The sequence below is a fragment of the Rousettus aegyptiacus genome, unplaced genomic scaffold (genome assembly GCF_014176215.1).
Source record: "Rousettus aegyptiacus isolate mRouAeg1 unplaced genomic scaffold, mRouAeg1.p scaffold_m13_p_6, whole genome shotgun sequence".
Taxonomy (NCBI): Eukaryota; Metazoa; Chordata; class Mammalia; order Chiroptera; family Pteropodidae; genus Rousettus; species Rousettus aegyptiacus.
In genome coordinates this window covers 99,348,059-99,371,510 of record NW_023416309.1, presented here as the reverse complement: position 1 = coordinate 99,371,510, position 23,452 = coordinate 99,348,059, and the positions used below count along the sequence as shown (strand labels likewise).

Here is a 23,452-nt window from a genome sequence, read left to right as displayed (position 1 = left end):
GACAGGCGTCGCTGGTGAGTCGGCCACGACTGCCTCCCATTGGTCTTCCCACCCTGTCAGTCATCTGGAGTATTGAGGGGCGGGTCAGAGGTAGAGATCCGGATCCGGAGCGGCTGAAAGGCGGAAGTGGAGGCCGGAGCCTGGGACACCGCCGGGGGTAGAGGAGTGGAGCCTGTCCGAGCCCCGGCCCCAAGTAACGCCGCCGCCCCGGAACCGCCGTGAGTGTCCCTGTCCCGGGACTCAGTGTCTCGCTCGCGTTGAAGTCTCTTCGGAGCAACCCTTCCTCCCGCCCATCCCCGGCTTAGGGAGATACTGACCCCTCCCCCGACCCGTAGCCCCCTCTTAGGGAGCTCCTCAGGCGTCGGGCCAGAAGGGGAGCCCTTCTTTCCTTTTTTTACCTACCGTTCGTGAGCCTTGGGAAACCCTCATGGCTCTCCTCTGGCCTGTCCAGTCGTGAGAGGTAGAGACCCTAAGTTCTGCTCCCAGAATTGGAGGAATCTTTGCCAGGTGTGAAGGAACCTGCCCCCATTCTCTTTTAGAGGTGGCGAGGAGTGCTGTCTGTCGCCGTTTTTCTTCCACCTACCCCACGAAAGCAGTTGTTTCTCCAACCCTAAAGGAATTCTATGTCGATTTCCTGAAAGCGTGTATGGGGTGGGGTCCTGGATAAGACCATTCCACACGCACACGCTCCCACAACTCCTTACTTCATCTCTTCCTTCAAGCCGGAGAGCAAACCAGGATCTCAGCAGAGTTTCAAGTCTCGGTCACTATTTAGGAATGAGCTGTCTTCTCCTTGTCTTAACCCAGCCCTGTTATGTTGTTCTCTAGTTGTGTTATCCTCTGAGTGTATCTCTCTTCCTGCCTCTGAAAAATTTAGCTGAGGTTTGCTTAATCCTACTACATACAGATCACAGATCAGGGTGGATCTGCACATTCATTATCTTCTCATTCTCCCCCGCCCCCCCCCCCCCGCCCCCCATTGCTCCAGGCTCAGGGCTGTCCTCCCAGAGCATGTGAGTGGTCCAAGCTGCCTCAGAGGGACTGCACCTTCTAGGACTGCTGTCTGCTGGTCTTTAGGGAGGAGGAGAAAGACCAAAAATGAGGAGTCTGAAATTGAAGTGTCCTGAGTTTTTTCCTTCCCACCCCTAAACACACACACACACTCACACCTATACCCCTCCCTGATCAACAGGTACATGCCACTTCTAGCCCCAGGATCTAGCTGCAATCCCTTCTGGGCTTGGACAAATTGTAGATTACAGAAGAATAAATTAAGATCATAATGGCACTTCTGAGTTCTTAATGTGCTAATTTTTGTAGCCCAAGGAATTCCCATACCTGCCAGCCTTTCCAAGAGACATCCCGTACTGACATCTGATCCTTGTCTATTGCTTGGGACCTACGTGTGTGAAATGGCTGCTGTCTCAGACCATACTGGGAGGTTCTTTGTTATGTGGCCAAAGTACAGGCCAGAGACTGTACCTTAATGAGAGCAGCCTGACTCTTTGAGGCCATGACTGACCCTAGCTATCTATAGTGGAGGAAGGGAGGGAAGGCCACGCAATCTTTGGGAATTTCTGTAGCTCCTCAGTGTTCTAGGCTATCTTTACTGCCCTTGGATGCTGCTCACAAGTGCTAAAGTCTTTTTGCTTTGAGATCTTTCTGACAACTTCTGGACAGTGACCAGTGTCTGACTCCTCCAAACTTTTGAGCTAGACCTGTGATGCACTTATTTCATTTTTATTGGACGACAAAAAGACTTCCTTATTAGGATCAATAGATCACAAGATGTCTATCTGTGTGGGAGCCTTTTGAGGGTCTTGGGAGACTTCTGTGGTCAACCTAGTTTCTCTAATCTGATTAGCCTATGCCTCTGAGGGGCAGAGCCAGAGAGGCCTGGCTGCTCACCAGCCATTGGTCTCAGACTGAACTTACCTCCTCAGTAGTAGACTGGTTTCTGGACCTCTTTGGGAATCCCAGGATGAGGCTGGCCAATCTTCCGAGGTAACCTTCTTTGTCTGGACATGGCTGTCCCAGCTCTGATTCTGAAACATGCTTTTGAAGGAGAAGCTCTCTTTTAAAGAGACAAGGAAAGCACCACTGCTCCAGGTGGTTAGGCAGCCACTTCTGGCATCCAGAAATCTCGAGATCTGGCATTGCTTAGCAGAAAGAGGGCTCTGTGTGGGACAGAAGCTCCTCCTCTCTGATGCCCTATCTCTCCTCTCTTGCCTCATAACTAGTGGGCCTTTTTCTGCCTTTATACTATAGAGGGGTGGTAACAAGTAATTTTTATAAATCGTTTTCAAGTTACAAAATTCTTTTCACACGTGTTCCTCGCAAGAGTCATTGGAGACAGTGGGATTTGTACTTCCACTTTAGAGATGATGCTGAAGGAATTTAAGTAGCTTGCCTTAGATCAGACAAAGTGGTAGAGCCAGGACTTGGGATTTGGGATTAGATGTTCCTCATATTCCCTAATAGTGGGCTCCCCTTTAGTCACGTGCAAGGTGAGCAGGCAGTGGCCCAAGGACCTTTAGCTTTCTTCATCATTGGCACTACTTCTCTGCTTCTGGTTTTCTCCACCACCCCTTCCCCACCCTCCTAGCCTCTTTCTTGATCCCCTTTTCCTCTTTCTCTGAGGACCATGAGAGTTTGCTGACATCTGCATGTCATTAATTTCTTAGAAACCAGAAAAATCATGATGGCTAGAAAATGAAAGCAAAAGTGAGTGGACTCAGGGGTCCCTCTGGTCAGCGTTAAGGGCATGGGGAACCAGTGGAGCTGGTCTCTGCTTACCTCTCTGATTCCTTTTTGAGGCTGCCTCCTGTTTGCAGCTGGGAAGAATGTGGCTCTCCACCAAGGGCTCCTTTCACTAGAATTTACATGGAAACAGAGCAAGGTCATAGTTTAAATTTAGCCCCATTAAGCAAGTACTTCTTAGAAAGAACCTTTTTCTAACCCTTGCCCTGTAAACAGAGAAGCAGTGAAATGGGGTGGAAGGCACGAGAGCTTTAGAGTAGTCAGACCTGAGTTGTCATCTGGACTCCCCCGTTTATAGTTGCATGGCCTTGGGCTGGGTTACTTGACCTAGCTGAGCCTCTGTTTCTTCCAGTTAAATGGGGATACAAAATATCTGCAGAATTAGAAACAAAGGGTAAAGGAGCTTGTCTAGTTCCTGGCACAGATAAATATTCACAAAATAACAATTTTGTGGATCCCTGGGGTTGTAAAGGTACATCATAATCCATCTCTAGGATTCTGATTCAATATTTGTACCAAGAGTCTCTGTGATGTCTGGTGCGTTGCTGGATCATTTCGTATATTGTCTCGTTTCATAGATGGTGAACGGAATTTATATGGGTTGTATTTCCATTTTCCGGAAGAGAATGCTAAGGCCATGGTTGTGCTTCTCCTACTAGGGTTCTCAGACCCGGCTAGAGTCATGTGCTGTGGATAACTCAAGAGACACAGACTAGGTGATGTCTTTGCATCTTCTAGGCACTTCTGTCTTTTTCAGTTATAAGCATTTTCATATTAAAACAGTCCTAAATCTATTATAGATTGGAATGCAAAATTTGCATGAATTTAAGCTAAAACAAGAAGCTTGAGGACAACATTTTAGTTGTAGCAGGGTGCTTTGGGTTCGATTTCCAAATTCCTGGGGTTTTGCCTTTTTTCTTCCCTAACTTGAGTCATGGGTACTTTTGTTGAGGCTATTTGAGAAGCACTGCTTCAGGTAGGATTTGTAAACTGGGATATCCCCAAAACCAGTGCCTTGAAGAGCCTTGGCAGAGGAGAATTGGAGTAGTTCTTAAGGTGTCCTCTGATTAATAACCTCATATTATAAGAGATTAGTTTTCAGAGTAAATATTCCTATATCCTGTATATAGGAACAATAATACAAATAAAAGCTAAACTTTTTGAGCTTTGTTTAATATGTGCCGGGTACTCTCCAGAGCCCTTCACACATACTGACTCTTTCAATTCTCATAACAGCCCAAGGAGGAAGGTACTCTGTTTAATCCCCATGTTATGGTGGAGAACTCTGCAGTAAGTAGCAGAGCAGGGGATGGAATCGAAAGTTTGTGCGTGGATCCCTATGCAGCACAGCCCCTCCTTGCCCGACCTCTGGATGGTGAGCTCTTCCCTTTGCCTGGAAGGATCTCCATCTCACCTTACTGGGAGCTGCACCTCCCATCCTTTCAAAGCTCAATTGGGATGTTGCTTCCTCTGTGAAGCCTTCCATCCCTGCAGGTAGGCTGAGGGCTTTTCTCCCCCTTGGGCTTCCTCACATTGCTTCTTGTCTACTTCCTGTCTAGTGTGTGAGCCCTGTAGGGGCACCAGTTATGTCCTGTTTTATCTGTGTGTCCAGTGCTACCAAGGTGCCAGGCATAGTAGCTCCCCACCCCACCCCCCACTTGGTTGTTAAAGGGCAGACATTCACACCTGTCCTTGAAGCAAATGCCTGCCCATCCCCCTTAACACACACTTCCTAAGCTCATGCAGCTTGGATGTGGTGACCTGGGATTCACACTCATATCCACCTGATCCCAAAGGGTGGGCCGTTTCTTCAAACCGTCCTCTAGAAAGTTGCTCACAGATAGAAGAGCAAACAGGTAAATAGGATGAATGTTACCGTATAGATGATAGAGGAGGTGGGGAGGAGGCAGGGACAGGTGCCAAACTAAATTCCAAAGGGTAGAGCTTTCCGAATCTCCATTTCCAGTGAAGAGTTTCACAGGAAAAGATGGGCAAGGCTTCGACTATCCTCAGTCCTTTTGACTAATTTCTACAGCATGCGAACCTGGTCCCTGTGTTTCTGCAGCTGTGTGTGGTGAGGCAGCAGCAACCCCAGGCCAGGACTTACTTAGCAAGGGTCAGTGGAAGGGAATTTACCTCCAGCCTGGGGGTGCTACTTTGCACATCTGGCTCAGTGGATCGGCAGTGGTGAGAGCAGCCCTCCCTCCTGTAACCCTCAGGTATGGTCTTTATATTCTCCTGCCCTGTGCCTGCGGATTTGGGTACTCTGCTCTCCTCAAGACTGTTGCTGGGGCTCCCACCAACCCACTTCCCTCTCATCCCTTGGCCCAGCTCCCCATAAAATCAACTTGTCCTTACGAACATGAGTTTGTGGAGTCCCTGGATCTCTTTTTGTCACAAGATGAGCCACTGGCTTGTTTTTATATATATATATATATAACCTTTTTATTTCAGAATAGTTTTAGAAAAATTGCAAAAGTAGTAGAGTTTTCTCATAAACCCCTGCACCCATTTCCACTATTATTAACATTTTACATTAGTATTGTACATTCATCAAAATTAATGAACCAATGTTGATATATTATTAATTAAAGTCCATACTTTATTCAGATTTCCTTCGTTTTTATCTACTGTCCTTTATCTGTTCTAGGATCCCATCTAGGACACCACATTACATTAGTTGTCATGTCTCCTTAGGCTCCTTTTGGCTGTGATAGTTTTTTAGACTTTCCTTGTTTTTGATAACCTTGACAGTTTTGAGGAATACTGATCAGGTATTTTATAGCATGTCTTTTGTTTGTGTGTTTGTTTCTTTATTTGGTGAGGCAACCCTTGATTGACCTCATAGATTGCAAGGACGTTGTCAGCTTACAATACCTTATTTTTCATTTTTTACACCTGCGGCACCTGGTCTTCGTAGGTGGTCTCCCATCCATGTACTAACCAGGCCTGACCCTGCTTAGCTTCTGAGATCAGACGGAATCTGACTTGTTGGGGGTAGCGTGGCCGTAGACTAACAGGTCTTTCAGTTGGGATTCATCTGATGTTTTTTCTCATGATTAGACCGGGGTTATGAGTGTTTGGGAGGAAGACCTCAGAGGTGAAGTGCCATTTTCATCACACCATATCAAGTGTAAATACAATTAACATGCCTTAGCACTGTGGCTGTCAGCCATGGTCACCTGGCTGAGGCGACGTTCGCAGGTTTGTCCAGCTGTCTTCCCTCCCCTCTTTCGTACTGTCCTCTTTGGAAGGGAGGCTCTTATGTGTAGCCCGCCTTTGAAGAGTGGGGACTTATGCACCTCTCCTTAAGGGCAGAGTATCTACGTGACTTATTTGGAATTCCTGTGCACAAGAGATTTGTTTAGTTCTCCCCCATTTGTTTATTCAGTTATATATATCAGTACAGACTCGTGGATATTTGTCTTGTGTTTTGGTTTATAATCCAATACTACTCTATTTTATTACTCAAATTGTTCCAGCTATGGTCACTGGGATGTCTTTTAGGTCCTTTTGATTTACCCCCATCATTGTGGGAGTTTTTCGGTTTTTGTTTTTTTGAGCACTTTCTTACTTTGCAGGCACTGTGAGATGCTCCAGGCTCACTCTGTGTATTTCCTGCCCCAGTCTTAGAATCAGTTGTTTCTCCAAGGCCACTGCCTTTTTAGCAAACATTTCCTCTAAGCATGTCGATATGGAATTATGTGGCTGGGTTCAAGTTATTTCTTCTCTTGATAGTTAGCCACAGTCACTGGAGACCCCGGAGGCAGGAAAGATGGAGATGCACCTGGGAAATCCATTGTGTGAGAACCCTGGAAGTTGAACCCAATAGAAAGCTATTGCTTCTCTATTCACCCATTCATTCTTCTGATACTGCTGACTAATGCTTTGATCCAAAAATGGTCAGATTCGGTATTTACTCTGGAGTTTACTATCCGGTTAGGAGGATGAGGTAATAATTGTCCTCTGTTTCAGGCACTAAGCTCTCCAGCCAAACCTTCCAGGACTCAGTCTGGTAAGAGAGTCCACGTGGTCTGGACTGGCATTCTTTTGCCTCCATTCAAAAACAGACGTCCCCTTTGGGAGGATTTGTGCAGGACTTATGGCTCTAGGCGGGCTCAGGGCAGGCTGTCACTTTGAGCTGTGATCCTGAATTATTGACTAGCTTAAATCCTTCCGTTGTACTGTCATCCCTCTGAAGATATGTAACTTGAACCCTGTTGGTAACACTAACTTGGGATCTTAATAGGAGTTGGTTTACAAGCCTCTTGCCTTCTATTCATAGCTTCGTATGTATCCCCTTCAGGTGGCTCTGTTAGAAGCAACCCAGGCTTGGGGGTGGGGGTGACGTGGGTGGCCTCCTGAACCCTGGCTGCTTTCCTAGTCATCACATCGCTTTCTGAGTTGCTTAAGTGGCTGTGGTGATTAATGATGCCAGTTTCCAAACATCTAGTATTTTCAGCCTGGTTTTTAAAAGGAACTCTGGTTTCTTTGTCAGCTGTCCTAGTCCTGTCCCCTCCCCCTCTCCACAACTGAACCACTTCTTCCCTTTCCTGAAAGAGGCTTTGAGATGGAAGGGAGGGCATTTAGGCTATAAGATGCTTTGTGTCGTGGGGCTTTTTTTGTTTGTTTTTTTAAGGGGCTATGGTTTGCTTGGTTGGGGATTTCAACTTAGTGCTGATTTTTTTGGATGGTGATGGTCTCTTCCATTTTTGTGGCTTTGGAAACCAGTCTTGAGAGAATACAGGTTAGGGTTGTTAACAAGACACAGGACATCAGGTGTGAGCTGTCCTTTATCTTGAACACTGGTGAAAGTTGTTTAGTCTGTTTGGGCAGCTATACCAAAGTCCCATAGACTGGGTGGCTGATAAGCAAAGAAATTTATTTCTCACAGTTTTGGAGGCTGGAAGTCCAAGGCCAGAGTGCCAGCATGGTTGGGTTCTGATGAAGGCCCTCTTCCGGGTTGCAGACTGCCAGCTTCTCACTGCGTCCTCACATGATAGGAAGGGCACAGAAGCTCTCCGCGGCCTCTTGCAAAAGGGCACTAATCTCAGTCATGAGTGCTTTGCCCTCATGGCCTAATCTTCCACAAGCCCCACCTCCCAGTACCATCACGTTGGGGATTAGGATTTCAACATGGATTTTGGGGGGTCATAAACATTCACACTATACCAGTTATCTGATTCAGCATTCTCTCCAAATGGGGGCACTGAAGAATGGAGTCCAGCGAAACTGGAAGCAAAAGGATGCATGAATAGTATCTGAAGGTTTCAACTGAGGAATCCACTTCCTTCATAGGGACATCGAGGGGCAGGGGCTTCCCTGCCCCGTGAACATTCACTGAGTGCTTGCTCTGAGCCAGACCCTTTGCTAAGAGTCTTATATACATCCTCTTCCCAACAGCTCTGGGAGATGGGTATTAGCTTTTCCATTTCACATGTGAGGAAATGGGTTCAGCAGCACAACACAAGGTCAGCCTAGTAAGTGGTGGGTGGCTCCAGGAATTGAAGCTTGCTGACTCCACAGCACTTGTCCTCTTCACCCCTGTGCTGAAGGAACCTATCTGGGATAGTGAGGTATCTTCTCTGCTAGGCTGTGGCTCTCTTTGGGAACTGAGCCGTCTGGCAGATGGATGTGTATTTAAGCCTTCAGCTGCCCCATTCACTTGCCAGACCTAACCAGACCTATATTGCAGGCTCAGTTCACCACATTTATGAGCACTGTGTGTCAGCGTGTCAAGCCTGATGTTATGTGCTGTTAAAGGAAACTCATAATCCAGCCTTTGGGGATTTTGTTTTGTGACCCTTTTCGTCTGCAGCAATGCCCGTAATTTCTCTTACTTTCTCACTCCCGACCCTCAAGCCCCCAAGTTCTCCAACTTCTCACCACCCTCAACAGTCTTCTGAAAATTTGGGGCCATGAAAGTAGAAGTGTAATTCATTCATTGAAACTTTTTAGACTCATTCATTGCCTGATTTCTTTACCTGGCACCATTCTACATTTTGTTTAGCAAAGATTAAGACAGAAAAAGTCAGCTTAAAATATTCTTTGGCATCTAGGCTCCTGAGAGCAGCCATTGCCCGTCATATCTCCCAGTAGGAACTTTGACCTTGTTTCTTGTTCATTGGGCAGCCTATGACCACAGCGTATGTGGTCGCTGAGCAAGAGGAATTTGGTTTGTTGGTATCCCATACCAGATTCTCTTTCCCCTTGCTCTCCTCTCAAACATGACCCCTGTCCTCTGCTCTCTGTTGAGGAGATGAGGGCAAGACAAAGAGGGCAGTGAGTAAAATTGGCTTTCTTTTGATTTTTGTTCTTTGTAAACACAAGAAGGGTTTGTTAGAGGTGTCTGTCACAGTTGTTGGTATGAGTAGCTGGATGAACAGGTGCTGCTAATGACCCTGACCTTCAGCAGAGGTTCTTGGAGTCTTTCTGGGCCTGGGGCAGCAGCAGAAGTGGCAGCTGTCCTGGCTGGTACTCCTGGCCCCTACAGAGACCCTCCCAAGATAGAGGGGAAGAAAGGCCCTGCATTGATGAGATTCCAGTGAGAATTGTCTGTCCTAAGTAAATAGTAACTACATGAGCAAAACAAATACAGGGTAGTTGTGAGGCTTGTGGATCAGCAGAAATGCTGCCCAGCTTTCACATAACTTGTGCTCCATCCTGGGACCACAGCAGGTGCAGATTGGGGCTAGGCAAGAACCTGTGCCTTGGCTGGCTCTCTTCTTAGCATCCCAACCTGGCACTGGCAGGTGAAGAGCTGGCTGATGGGGGTGAGCAATCACAGCCTCAGTCCAGTGCTCACCCTGCCCCCTAGCTGGATGTGTGTGTGTGGATTTGTGCTGCAGAAAGTGCCAGACTTCAAACTGAGCTTTTGCTTGAGGCTTCTTACAGAGCTGCCGTAGTTGGGGCCCCGGAATCTGCCACAGCCTTGCTGACTGGGCAGTGCTGAGTTGGAGGCCAGGCCCTCTTAAGGAGAATAATCTCTTGGGAATGTCATTGTTAGGCCCCAGGGCCCCTGGTGCCTCATAGTATCAGTAGGCAGGACAAGCCTTGCTAGTACAGAGCAGGGCCAATGAATGAGAATCCTAGAGCTGCGCGTGAATCCTGGAGCCCTTCTGTGAACAGTACAAGGCAGATCACACTGACCAAGCTGTGTCAGCAGCTACGTAGAGACGTCCCCACCCCACCCCTAGCAGCCTTCCTCCCTGTGGGTGCAGGGAGAGAGGGAGCAGGGACTGGAGGTTTCCATCCTTGGCCTGAAGTTAGCGCTGACTCTGCTTCTCTCAGCCTCCCTGGGGAACCCATCTGTTGTCAAGAGCTGAGAAAGCAGCTTGGAGCTCAGAGAAGGATTTCTTGGTGTTCTTGCTGGGGCAGGGCTCCAGGAAGTTGGAGGTCTGTCCCTCAAGGGGCTCCCACCTAACCCAGCTTAGCATCTGTCCTGAATGACATAGTAGGCCTACCTGCACAAGGGATAGGACTGCAGGAGCAGCTGTGCTCTGTCCTGCTGACTCCTGGCAGAGCTCCAGGTTCAGCCTGGACAGTAATGGTAAAGTATCACTTGGTCATGTGTATGCAGGGTTGAAACCTCTTGGTGCACCTGCACACCGGCCCCATTTGCAGGTGTTTGTGGACTTGGTGGCCTCAGCTAGAGTTCTCTTGGACTCCGTTGGGGCCTTGCTGTGTTGTATTAGTCTAGGCACTCAGCCCCAGAAGAGTCTTGTCATTAAAAGGGGAGTGAGATGAAACTGATCCCAGTTAAGAGAGTTGGGTGGCTGGGGGCAAATTCAAGGGCCAGTCCCAGTGGTACGGGACCCACTCTGGAATAATGTACCTCCTTTCCCCCTGAAAAGCGGGGAGTCTTGCTGTGGCTGTGTAAAGGTAGCACCCCCTTCCTCTCCTGATGCCATTTCCCCTAAGCCTCCTACTTACTAGTGGGATGAGGAGCCCTAGTCTTGGCCTGACAAACCCCATCAGAGTGCTTCTTAAATCTCAACCTGATTTCCAGAACAAAGCTCACTCTATTATACTCTCCAAGGGAGACACAAGTCCCATGTATAGCGATCCCGTAGTCCTGACCACGTGGGGGGACACCCCTCTCTTTGGTTCCGTCTCGCCCACTGCACTCCAAACCCTTTTCCTCTTAAGATATTCTCTGAACTGGCTGGAGAGTGTGGAGCATCACACCATCAACTTTCCTCCCCATTGAAAACACATAAATATTGACTTCTCGTTTTAGTACGATGATACCTCAAACAGCTTTACAATTCTTTAGCCCAGTTAAGTGCAAACAATAAATGTATCCTTAATATATACGCAGCAGTCATATTTGTGCTGAATCCTTTTATCTTGCCCTTGTTTGGGTATCTTTGTTTTCTTTCAGTCCTCTAATTCAGGCATCACCTTTTTATTGTCTTTATTATTCTGAATTTTGTTATACTCAAGAGGAGGCAGAAAATATTTTATGTACAGGGGAACTAGACTGGTGTCATATCATTTGTAAGCTTTAATTTCTCATTATATGTAAAATTCCATACCAGAAACCTGTTTCACCTTTTTATTGACATGTAACTTACATATAGTAAGGTTTACAAATCTTAAGTGGACAGCTGGACAGATTTTGACATTTGTATATATCCAGGTATCTATCTCCAAAATCAAGATATAGGAGTTTTCCATCCAGCAGTGTTTTCTTTTAACTTGATACAAACTAATTTTTCCATAGTTTCCATTTTTTTATTAAAGCATACACAGAAGGTGGTAGCCCCCCGTTATTCCAAGTGGATTTGATGACATTGGTAATATTCTTGGGTTCTCTATCTCTGATGAGGGAGCCTTACTGGAGTTATGAGTCCTGTGCTCAGCTCTGCCACTACCTGGCTGTGACCCTGGGCAGGTCACCTCAACTCACCTTCATCTCCTCCTCTGTAGTTTGGAATAGGAGTGTTAGGTCTTCAGTGACCTTTTGAGCTTTAACAACCAATGAGTCAAAACTACTTAGCCTCTTACTGTAATAAACCTGGCACTTGTTGGAACTTTACCTTCAGCCTAATACTGTGCTGTGTATGCTATGCATTGTTTCATTCAACCTTTCCAACAACCTTATTAAATAATAAGATTGTTAGTATTAAATAATACCATTTTATAGATATGGAAGTGAAGCTAACAGCAGTCACTTGTCTGACTTGGCCAAGGTCACTCAGTTAAAATAAATGGTGGAGCCAGGCTTTAACCAAGCCTGGTCCAGTCTCTTAAGTCCTAACTTGCTAGTTGTGCTGGGGAGGGCTACTGGGTACACCTTTTGTAGCTCACGGCTTGTAGCTCTGCAACCAGCTCGAGGCCCAGGTAGTCCTGCTGTGAGTCTGCCCTTTGGTCCTGTGCACGGTGGTAGCTGTTTTTCCCCTTTGATGAAGAGGTGTGTTCTTGAGTCTGAGTAAATCATCTCCCTGGCTGATCTGCGTTTTTAAATGTCTTCTACCTTAGCCTTTGAAACTAGTTCCCTCTCCTCCTGTGTCCCATGTTTCCTCCCCTTTTAGCTAACAAGTCTCTTCTGCTGTCAGTTTCTATTGCCCAACTCTTGTGTTAAATTTTCAGGAATGCTTTTTTTTCAGAGTAGAGCAGAGCTGAAGAGTCACTAGCCAGAACCACCTCTAGGGGGGCCTGGGCGGGGTCACTTGGTTCTCACAGCACCCCCAACTTCCTTTCTAACTAACTTGAGTGAGCCTTGAGTGAGTGATCTCCAACGTAGCCTCTGGTCAACAGAATCTGATTGGTTTCCCTAATCAGCTCACTATCCAGGCTGTACTTAGATTGTCAACTAGAGGAAGTTGCTGAAGCAAACAGGAAGCGTGAGAGACACCCATCAGCTGGAATTGCTCACTGTTTTACCAGGAAAGACACAAAGTATGAAGTGGATGACTTCATGGATTAGAGAAGAGAAAAGGTGAAAATTTCCAATGGAGGCTAGGGGGAGGGGCGGCATTCCAGCAGCATCTGGTGGCTTGGAGAAGGCTTCAGTTGTTGAGTGAAGCCAGCAATCAGTTCGTACCCCCGATCTGATCTACTTTTCCACAGCACTGATCTGGGGGTACCTTTCTGTCTCTCACATGACTCCCTCTTTCCTATATCAGCTGTGGCTCTTGTGCTTAAATCTGCTGCCTAGAATCACTCGGGGGAACTTATTTTGAAAATGTTGATTTCTGGACTCTGCCTCTAGAGATACTAATTTGGTGAAGGTTATTTTCTCAAAACACTCTGGGCAATTCTGATGAACAAAGTTTGAGACCCACTGACCTGCAGTGTCCGGCCGGAGCAGAGGAACCCAGAGCAAGGAAAAGCAATGTCCTGCTTTTTCTTTCTTTCTCTGTCTGCCCTTGGCCCCAAAACTGTCTGGGCACATGCCCATTATGCCTGTTCACTGGGCCCGAGAGTTTAGGAGCTTGGATTCCTTCTGCCCTTTCATGTGCATTGTAGGAAAAGGCATAAGGTGTCCCCCACTTCTTGCATTTGCCCTCCTTTCCTGTGAAGATGCAAGATTAGGAATAGTGTTTATTCTCCATGGCCTATGAACAAACCAGAGTTCTGATTTGGTGAGGGGAGCAGGTCATCGCAAAGAGTCTTTTGTCATGGATCTGAAGCTCCACCCATTTCAGCAGCTTCATGAAAATATCCAGGAAGAAGTTCATCTTACTTGTGTATTTTTCTTGGTGCTGAAGAGACTACTGAAGAGATTTTTTTCTTTTAATCTTTGGCCTATTCTGTATCTTATAAGAAACTTTGACTACAGTTTTAGCTCTTAAAAAGAGTTTGATTTTTGTCTGAAAAGAGACATTTACTATGCCGTTTTTGGTTATAATTTCATCACCTGACTGTACCTGTGGATGATTCTTGCCACTGGTTCAGGCAGAAAGATTCTCACAGTGAGATTCCCTCCCTTAGGCAGTAGGCCAGCTCCGTGTGTGACTTCACCTTTTCCACCTGCCCGGCAGGGGAGGGCATAAAGCGTCCTGGGACTCTGGGTGGGGCTGCCCGCCTGTCTTAGACACCACCCCCTGTCTGGGTGTGCCCTTCATGGCAAAATCAGCTTCCTCTGTACTTCATTATCTGGGAAGGTTCACCACCTCTGTTCATGTGATAACCAAGTGGGTCCAGGAAAACCATGAGGCAGCAGGCCATAAAAAGTGCCGGGTGCGCCTGCGCAGGTGTCTGTGGAAGGCAGGACCAGCATCTAAGCAGAACCTGTCCCCAGCCAGTTTGTGCCAGGCGGAATATGGATATCGCTTAAAAAAAAAAAATACAGATACAGGGCACTCCTCCAAACCTTCATCGGAACCTCTGGGGGCTGGTGATTGTGACGTGCAGACAGAGTCGAGAACCACTGCATAAGAGTTATGTCTCCCCTTCTGACTTGTTAAAAGATCACATTCTGTCTGGGCAGGTTTGGAAACCCACTGGTTTGATAGGGACAAGACTCAGATGTTACCTCTGTTTTTCTCGACTTGTAGGTGCTGTTTACTCATGCCAGTAGCCCACAGCTTTGGGTATTTTTTTGGAATGGGGGACTTCATCTTCTGTTTCCCTCTCCCTACTCTTTTATAGCTCCTTCTCTAGTGCCCCAGCCACACTCTGTTGTCTGGCTAAGATTCTGTGTCATGTGGATTCATGGCAATAACCAGCTTGTAATTCCATTGTGGTTTTCCTCTGTCGCTGTCACCCTGCCTGGCCCTGGGTGGCTCCTCCCACTGTTGAGAGTACTCAGGGACTGCAAGATCACTGTGACTGTCTGCTGGAGCCAGACCTTGCTGGGCCAGCAAAGCTGCTGCCACAAAAAGTCTTACGCACTCAGCAATCCCAAACCAAACATGGTGTGGACGTTGCTGCCATTTTCTACAGCGGGGAGAATGGCAAAGAGACAAATGAGCATGTAGGCAACCTGAGTTTACTGTATCAGGCTTTGTCACCTGTGTGCTGGGTGGCCTTGAGCAGGGCATTTAATACCTGAACATTAGGCTATTCATCTGAAATAGCCTTTGTTTTAAAGCTTAAAGGAGATAATGGTTGTGCAATTGCTCAGTAAATGTTAGCTGTCTGAACATTATTTCATTTGGTAAGCACCCTTTGAATTCCCAGTATGTAGACAGGCATTGTGAAGAAGGCATTCAAAGAAGCCAGAAGCATAGACCTTGTTTTAAGGGCCATAGAATTTTGCAAAATTATTGATGGGGGTGAAAAGAGAAAGCATCTTAAACTACAAAATATTTCAAAACTGGCTTTTCTTGTCACTAATTGAGATCCTCGCCCCTCACATACTTCCTTCCTTGTACTCTTGGAAGAAGAGGTGGCCGCATTTCAAACTTCTTTTCCTTTGGTGCTGTCCAGAAAGGAAACTCTTATTCCGGGTTAGTGACTCATTCTTCCTGAAGCTCACTTTTTAAATGGCGTTGCTGGGAGAACTTGGATGTAAAAAATGATTCGAGGTTGCACAAAGCATGCATGCCCCTTGCTGTCAGCTTCTTGCGCAAGTGTCGACCACTGGTTCCCACAAGCATCCCCTTCTTCATTCGCCACCCATCCTATGACTGTAAGAGAATATACTCCCCTTGCCCAGAGGGCAGGTCAGGGCCATCCTTGGTATCCTGTTCCAAAGACCCTTCCTGCTTAGACTCCATTATGCAAAGCACAGTCTAATCAAAATCTTTTCTATCCAACTTGAGTTCAAACTCTGTACAGAGTGTTTAGGACATGATACTTACTTATAGCACTTTTTTGTAAAATGTTGTATATATGTCCTGATAGCTTTTAGTATAAATCTTCTGTACAGGCTTCTTGAGATAGACTCCTCATCCTTCTTTGCAGTTCCAAAACTTAAAAAAAAAAAAAAGTGTGTGCCTCCTAAGCTATCACTAACCAAATGACTAAGATGTCAATCAGTGCTGGAACACTAGCTGCTGGGGGTGCAGGTCTTGGTGTCCCATGTTTGTCTCCACCCTCCCACACCTCCCCTGGTTCTTCCTCTGCGTCACCCTCTGCCTCTGCCAGTAGAGAATGGAACTGAGGTCTCTATTTAAAAGGGAAACTTGGCAGCCATTCTGGCTACCAGCAGAGCTTTGGCATCGGTGTGTGTTTGATTTTGCGTGTGTTTTGTTTTTTAATGTGTGCGAGACTTCTGGCCCATAAAAATGAGAGCACTGTGGGGAGGAGGCTTAGTTAGGATAAGGCTTTGATTCCAGTGCATAGTCCAACCTCAGACTGAAAACGTCAGTCCTTCTGGAGATGGCAGGAAAAAATGGCCATTTTGATAACAACTTGCACAGGCCTGGTCCGTGAGTGCCCATGAGGTTAGCCACCTTGTCTGAGGAGCTTTCTCCCAGGATTTCCTGTGCCCTAGTCAGCCTCACCACCCGCTCTGGCTTTACACAGAGGCGGGCTGTGATCTTAGCTACCAGACTGCAAGTTCATTGTTTGTTGACCTAGATCCTAATGTTTTCCTGGGCGATTTTTTGGTACTCCGAGGAGCCTGTTCACTTCATTGTCACCAGGCTGGCACATGCCCATTTCTCTCCTGTATGTATTTTTATGTGAATGTACATATTTGGGATTGGGAAATCAGTGTGTTTGCTCAGATGCACAAGCCTAAATTGGGAGCCAGTTTTCTTTTTACTGCTCACATGGTTGTACAGCAAATGTATTTGTGGTACAGCCTAGTCAGAGCTTTTTTCTTAACTTCTGGGAGTGGAGGGCAGGGAGTTGGGGTGAGGGGAGGCGGTCAGCCAGGTCTTCAGCGGGGGAGAGGGGCAGAGGGAGAGCCCTATGATTTAAGGAGGGCTCACTGTGTAATAGTCTTTGGGCTAACACAGTTCTGATTTCTCCTTTACAGTTGGAGGCCCCCTCTCCACTAAGTGCCTCTCTGCATAGCACCGGCCCCTGCCTCCACGCTCACTGGTACCACTACAGCGGGACGGGCCATGGCGGGTCGGGGAGGTGCAGCGCGACCCAACGGACCAGCTGCTGGGAACAAGATCTGTCAGTTTAAGCTGGTCCTACTGGGGGAGTCTGCAGTGGGCAAATCCAGCCTCGTCCTCCGCTTTGTCAAGGGACAATTCCATGAGTACCAGGAGAGCACAATTGGAGGTGAGAGGGCACAAGGGAGCGGGGGTAGCCTCGGGAAGGCCAAAGAAAGACCTTGGCATTGAGGAGAAGGGAGCTGCCTGCCCAGAGAGACTAAATACTCCTGGGGCAGGAGAACCTCTCCTCATCTGGGTCTTGGAATTAAATCCAGCAGCTGGTCTCCATGCCAGAGTTCCAAGAATTAGCTGAAGTCAAACAAAGCTGGCTTCCTCTCTCAGTTCTGCCTCTTAATTATTTGTGTCACCTTAGCGAAGACCCTTCCACTGACAGAGCCTCTGAGAAGGGAGAGGCCGGGTCAGGATGTCTGCGGGTCCTTTTAACTGTGCCAAGCAGTGCATCTGCCTTGGCCTCCCACTTTCCAAAATGGGGAAATGGCCTGATGAGTGGGCTGGCATTTCTGAAACTGACTTTTACTTTCTTAGGCTCTGAGCCTGTCATTAATTCTCCAGTGGTCATTGTTTAGGTTCTGAGGGTCTGGACTCTGCCCTCTGCTTCAGTAGCCAGTACAGACCTCAAGGGGCCAGGGCCTACTTTGGGCTTGAATTATATTTTCTCTGTCCTTTTGGTTGGTAGAAGGTTTCTAGGCAGCTGGAAACAAATGGGCCATGTCAGCAGTCTTCTGCTGCCTCCTCAGCACTCGAGTCAGGAGCCAGAGAGAGGGAAGTCAGGCAGTGCCCCGTGTCCTCAGGGAGGTGGGGGGAAGGCAGACAGGAGACTTTTGAAAACAGAGCTCTCTGGAATCCTCTGCTGGGTCCCAGGGCAAAGGGGCCTCACACCTGCCTGTCTGAACTCTGAGACTCCCCCTTCGAAGCATCTACATAAGCGCCACATGTTCCCCTGCCTCCTCAGGCCAAAGATACGGTCACTGTGTTCCCTGAAGGTCAAGCCACAGGGTGGCCAATCAGGAATGGGTCGAGGTCGAGCTGGGGGTGGTGGCTAGCCAGCGTGCCTGGAGGTGGCAGGGGCGGTTAGGAAGCCGGCCACCCAGCCTCTGCCTGGCAGTGGAACAGCCTGTACTTTCAGGCATCCCCAGCATAGCTAAATATGTGAGAATGTCCTCAGGAAACAGAAGGCCAGTGACACCCCTGGGCTTGAGCAAACTGAGGGACTCGGAAGGTTTCCAGCTGGACTGTTCTCTCTGGGGTTGGGGGGAGGTGGAAGAAGAGGGTGGCTGGGCCCAGGCCCACCCATCTGAGCATAGATTCAGATTTTCCTGGGCTTTCCCTCTCCAGCCCCTTGCCACATTTTTCAGAGTTCTCCTGAAATGGCCCAAGTGCAAGCAGGCTTCCCTTCTCCTGCCTTTGCTGAGGTCTGTAAAGTCTGTGCATTCCGCAGCCCCCTCGACATGTATATAGAGAAATACAAATTCTGCCTGCCTTACTCAGGCGTGCTTTGACTGCCATGTCAGGGGCTTTTCTGTGCCCATCTCAGCAGAAGGCTTCTGAGTGCCAGAGCCCGGATGCAGCAGTGGAGATGGGTGGGCATGGCTGCTCGAGCTCCTTCTTACCTGGTACCATCACCTTTCCTCTCACAGCGGCCTTCCTCACACAGACGGTCTGCTTGGACGACACAACAGTCAAGTTTGAGATCTGGGACACAGCTGGACAGGAGCGGTATCACAGCCTGGCCCCCATGTACTACCGGGGGGCCCAAGCTGCCATCGTGGTCTATGACATCACCAACACAGTAAAGACTTCCCCTTACTTCTCAACCCTTGTTCCTGGATGGGGTGTGGGCAGATTTCCTCTTGTTATTTGTGGGTATCTCACCAGAATCATCAGGGTGGTGACATCTTAGACACCTTGGCTCTGCCAGTGCGAGCTTCTCTAGTGAATGGCCTTGGGACGAATGCCTCCTCTGACCCTTTGACATTCCGGCCCTGTCTCCCCAGGATACGTTTGCACGGGCCAAGAACTGGGTGAAGGAGTTACAGAGGCAGGCCAGCCCCAACATCGTCATCGCACTCGCGGGTAACAAGGCGGACCTGGCCAGCAAGAGAGCCGTGGAATTCCAGGTTGGGGGGATGGACAGGATTTGGGGACTTGGGGGAGGAATAAGCTCGCTCCACTTGGATTTCCCGAGGCTGCTTGGGCTTCAGGTAGGGCCACACTGGGAGGCAGCAGGGGCGCTTTATCTGCTGTCCTTTTGTAACTCAAGCATGGGCCGGAAGGAAGGAATTGTTGTCTGCCTCTCCTTGTTCGTTGTCAGTAGGGTGTATGTGCGTATGGATAGCTGAAGCTTTTGCTTATTTTTTCTGTAAACTGACTTTTAAATGAAACTTACTGAAAAAAATATTTTTTCATGTTATATACGTACATGTAAAACTTAAACAGTGCAAGGAGGTATATAGAATGAAGTTTAAGTCTGTAGCCCTTGAAACTCAACCTCCCTTCCCCCGAGTTCCTCAGTTTCTCATCTTCCAGAAATATGCACGTGTATGAATCCCTTTATTTACGTAGATCAGAGTGTGTTCTACAGTGTGTGTGTGTGTGTGTGTGTATTTTTTTTTTTTTACCAGTCCCTAACTGATGGGCTTCTGGGTTGTTTGTAATAGCAAAAGACTGGAAACAGTGCTGTGGGCCATATGCACATACTTCTATGCTTTTGTTCAATTGTGCTACTGTATTTGTAGGATAACTTTCTAGAAGTATTTCTAGTCTAGTGATTTTGAAAAGCAAGAAGGCAAAATGGACATAGGGAAAGCTGAGTAGAACATCTGCTGATGTTCATGAGCTGAGAGGTGCTGTACCTGGAGTGAGGAGCAGGGGCGATGGGGCAGATGTCTCGGGGGAACCCAGAGCTGGAGAGCCACAGGCCTGAAAACCCCTGCAGTTTCTCTGTTGTGTATAAGGCACTGTGAGCAGGGAAGATTTTTTATCCTGGGCCCCAGCCCCTGCCAACTGTGAACATTTCCCTCCCACCCACTTTTTCGTCTCTATCCAAATCAGGAAGCACAAGCCTATGCAGATGACAACAGTTTACTGTTCATGGAAACATCAGCAAAGACTGCAATGAACGTGAATGAAATTTTCATGGCAATAGGTAAGCTGCCCCTCCTCCCCTTCCCACATCAGAGCATAGCACTTGCCTGCTATTCTGTAGTAGGTTTTTGGAGTCCCTTTACCAGCAAATCTTTTACCATTTTTAATATTTTGATAAAATTATTTTCTTTATCTGACTCCCATACATGTAGCTATTTCAGAAGTTTCTAAAGCCTGGGCCAGAGTGTCAACATTTTACTTCCTGACCTTTCAACCTGCCACCCACCTAAAACTGTGTATCACCATCCTACCCACTTCTTAGGATTCTTTTAGCCCATTTGGCTCTGGAGTCATCTTGCCTAGGTTCGAGTCCTAGCTTTACCACTTATTAACTCTAGTATTGGGCAAGTTACTTAACCTCTCTTTGTCTCAGTTCTGAAACACGCAGAATGCACCTGACACATAGAAACAAAGCCCGCAGTATGTTCGTTATTAGTGATTAGGTGGTGAAGGCCAGATCCTACCCAAGTGGACTTGGGAGACAGTACTGGGGTACCCCACACATACATTTTTCCCTCTTCTCCCAAACAGCTAAGAAGCTCCCCAAGAATGAGCCCCAGAATGCAGCTGGTGCTCCAGGCCGGAACCGAGGTGTGGACCTCCAGGAGAACAACCCAGCCAGCCGGAGCCAGTGCTGCAGCAACTGAGCCCCCCTTGCCTGCCCACTGCCCCCACCTCCTCCGCCTGAACGACCCGACTGGAATCCACTCTAACCAATCGCACTTAATGACTCGGGCCACCACTGGGGGGGCAGGGGGAGGGGTCCACCATGATTTCTCCGTATAATTTTGATCATAGGCCGGAGTGAGTTATTCCACCTGCACCTTTCTGTACAAATACTAATTCAACTTTAAGTCTTAAGTCACTTTTTTAATATATATGATCTGCTCTTCCCACTTCCTGCCCTTTCTACTGCTCTCCCACTCTCCCTTTGCTGGTAGTAGCCATGGGCCCCTGTTCCCTCCACCCTTGTACATGGGGAGGCAGGGCTTGGAGTAGTTTCCCTCTTTCCTCTTGCTGATGAGCATATTCAGCAAGAGCATTTGTATCCTTACCGTGCTTGGAGTGGGCTTGGTTCTGGGAAGTGGGGCAGGCCCTAGGAGCTAGTGAAGGGAGAGGCAGTTCTTCCCTCAGCTGGCTGGCATCAGGCTGCAGCCCCTCCACCCCCCGCCCTGACTCACAGCTGGGAAAGAAACCACAGCATTACCACAGCATTATTGTGACAGCCACAAACCCATTGCCTACAACCCAACCCGCCCCCCTGGTCCTTAGTCACCCCAACCTCTGGCTCTGAGCCCTATTTTGACCAAATCACGATGATGAGTATTTGGGGGTGGGTGGGTAAGGGGGGGAGTGGGAGGGGATGGAACCAACTTTTCTGTATTTTGTATTGTATGTTTTCTTCAACATGTAACCAATCAGTATCTTGTCAATATAGTCAGCCGATCAATCGATCTCCCACTTGTCTTCCTTGTCTTTCTCTGGCAGTTTATCAGACCTCTCTAGCTTGCTTGAAGTTAATTTAAAATGAACCACTAAATCTTGGTAAACAAAAGCTCCCTGCCCCCAAGTGAGGGGATGCTGGTGGTCATGGTAACCGAGATAAGGCTTTTAGTATTACCAGTATTAATGGCATGGGAGTAGGGTAAGAGTGACCTGGAACTGAATCTCACCACGTCTGAAGTTGAGAGTCCTGCATTTGCCTCTCCCCCACCCCCTCCTGATTATGTTGGGGTGATGTGGTGTCCAGATTTGAAAGTAGTTGGTCTCTGAAACATCAGAAACTAATTTTGGGGGTTTCGTTTAGTCTGTACCAGGCCTGTGAGGGACTGGGTCCTCTCACTCTCTTCCCTGAAGAGGAAGAAATAACAATGACCTCTGGAACTTTGAACTGATCATCGGGTCAAGGCAGCAGCCTCACCTAGTCCAAGCCATCTGGTCCCAGGTCTCTGGGGGGCCCTCTGCTGGTTCTGGAACCAGGTGACTCTTGGGCTTTCCCAGCCCTCTGCTGCTCCCTGCTGGCACTGCTGCTCTCAGCTGTCAAAGGCTGGGGATGTTGATCCACGCTGTGAGCTGAGCTGAGGACAACATGCCCCACCCCCCAACCACAGCTTCTCCCAGAGCCACAGAGGCCTGATTTTTGGTGGACCACGATCTTGAGCTCCCTTTCTGTCCCACCTCTACCTTTGTTATACCTCCACCTCTGAGCCCCAACCCCAAGAAAAGACTATAGATGCTAAGGCTGTTGCTCACTAGGGTGGTGGTTTACTGGGTCAGGCTGGGTTGGAACCCTTAGAGCCCCGGGCTCCTCAATCTAGAGGATGATCTTGTTGGGGCTTCATGGGAAGGCAGCGCCTGGCACTGGCCTTGGACACACAGATGGCCCGAGGGGGTCAGGCAGCAGGTCATGGCGGCGGGATCCAGGCGCCGTGGTAGTTGCATTTGTCGGTACACTCTCTGTGCTGTGCGGAAGCGGCCCCCATCTGGGTTGCAGCCCTCCGTTTGCCGCTGGCCCGTCACCATCAGGCACTGCCCGTCCACTTGTACCACCAGCTCCTCAGGGGTGAAGCCGTGGGCGTTCATCTTCATCTGGAAACCATTCTCCGCCTGGACATTGTCCCGCGCAGCTGCCGCACTGTCCTTGAGCAGCTGCACCGGCAGCACGGCCACCTGGTTCTGTTGGGCATGGGCTGTGCTGGGGCACCGGGACGCCACCTGGCTCCCGTTGGGGAGCCCACTACCGACCCGCTTCATCCGAGTGAGCAACTGCCATCCAAGGGCACGAGGCTCCGAGTGTAGCACTTGGTGCTCGTGCAGGGGTGGGACACGAAAAGGAGGGAGCTCTCGTACCCTGCACGGTTCCATTCCTGCTCCGCGGCTTTCGCTTCCTTCCGCAGAGTTTGGGGTCAGCTATGTAGTCCTAACCTCCACGGGTCAGGTTATCAGCCGCCCCGGCACACTCACTGTTGCTTTTATCATGGATCCTGCCCCCTTTTCGGGCCCCTCCCCATCTCCGTCAGAGAGGCCAACTGGATATGCCAGAGAGGTAGACTGCGTGAGCCGTGGTCACCAGCCCAGAGTAGAGATGATACTGAGCCGCCGCAGGGGATTTTATGCCCTTCCAAGAATCAGGTCTGGGGGCAAGGATTGTCTCCTGGTCAGAGCCACTGTAGTGTGACCACAGGATCATCCATTTTTGGAACATCTTGCCTTTCTCCGACCATGCACAATCCCGTTGACACATTGGGGGATGGGAGGAAGTATCCTGTGACATACTGATACATTGGGGACTGGCTTCCTTCATTCATCCATCCTGGGCTTACTGTGTGGCAGGCTCGGGCTGGGCTTGAGGATCACACAGATGAGTCCTCAAGGTGCCCACAGTGTTGGGGTAGAAACCTTGTCATATGCTGGGAAAGGTTTCCGCCCTCCTCCCTCTACCTCATACCCACCTTGGTAGTCTTTGGGACCACTGCCGTGCCTCTGGCACTTATTGTTTTTATAATAAACTCTATGAAAGTATA

At 48.5% G+C, this 23,452-nt stretch overlaps 2 protein-coding genes and 1 pseudogene across 2 annotated transcripts; 1 reads left to right on the top strand and 2 right to left on the bottom strand.

Annotated features, from left to right (window-relative positions):
- Nucleotides 1–86: 86 nt before the first annotated feature.
- On the top strand, nucleotides 87–21,386 carry RAB5C (RAB5C, member RAS oncogene family). Its single transcript, XM_016150858.2, has 6 exons — nucleotides 87–218; nucleotides 16,637–16,890; nucleotides 18,422–18,573; nucleotides 18,779–18,901; nucleotides 19,836–19,929; nucleotides 20,460–21,386. The coding sequence occupies exons 2-6, from the start codon at nucleotides 16,725–16,727 to the stop codon at nucleotides 20,573–20,575; spliced, it is 651 nt and encodes a 216-aa protein (XP_016006344.1). The 5' UTR covers nucleotides 87–218; nucleotides 16,637–16,724; the 3' UTR covers nucleotides 20,576–21,386.
- On the bottom strand, nucleotides 5,656–5,774 carry LOC118604197 (annotated as a pseudogene).
- Nucleotides 21,387–21,835: 449 nt separating the features above from the next.
- HSPB9 (heat shock protein family B (small) member 9) lies at nucleotides 21,836–23,424 on the bottom strand. The gene has a single exon (XM_016150860.2). The coding sequence runs from the start codon at nucleotides 22,791–22,793 to the stop codon at nucleotides 22,221–22,223; it is 573 nt and encodes a 190-aa protein (XP_016006346.2). The 5' UTR covers nucleotides 22,794–23,424; the 3' UTR covers nucleotides 21,836–22,220.
- Nucleotides 23,425–23,452: the final 28 nt, after the last annotated feature.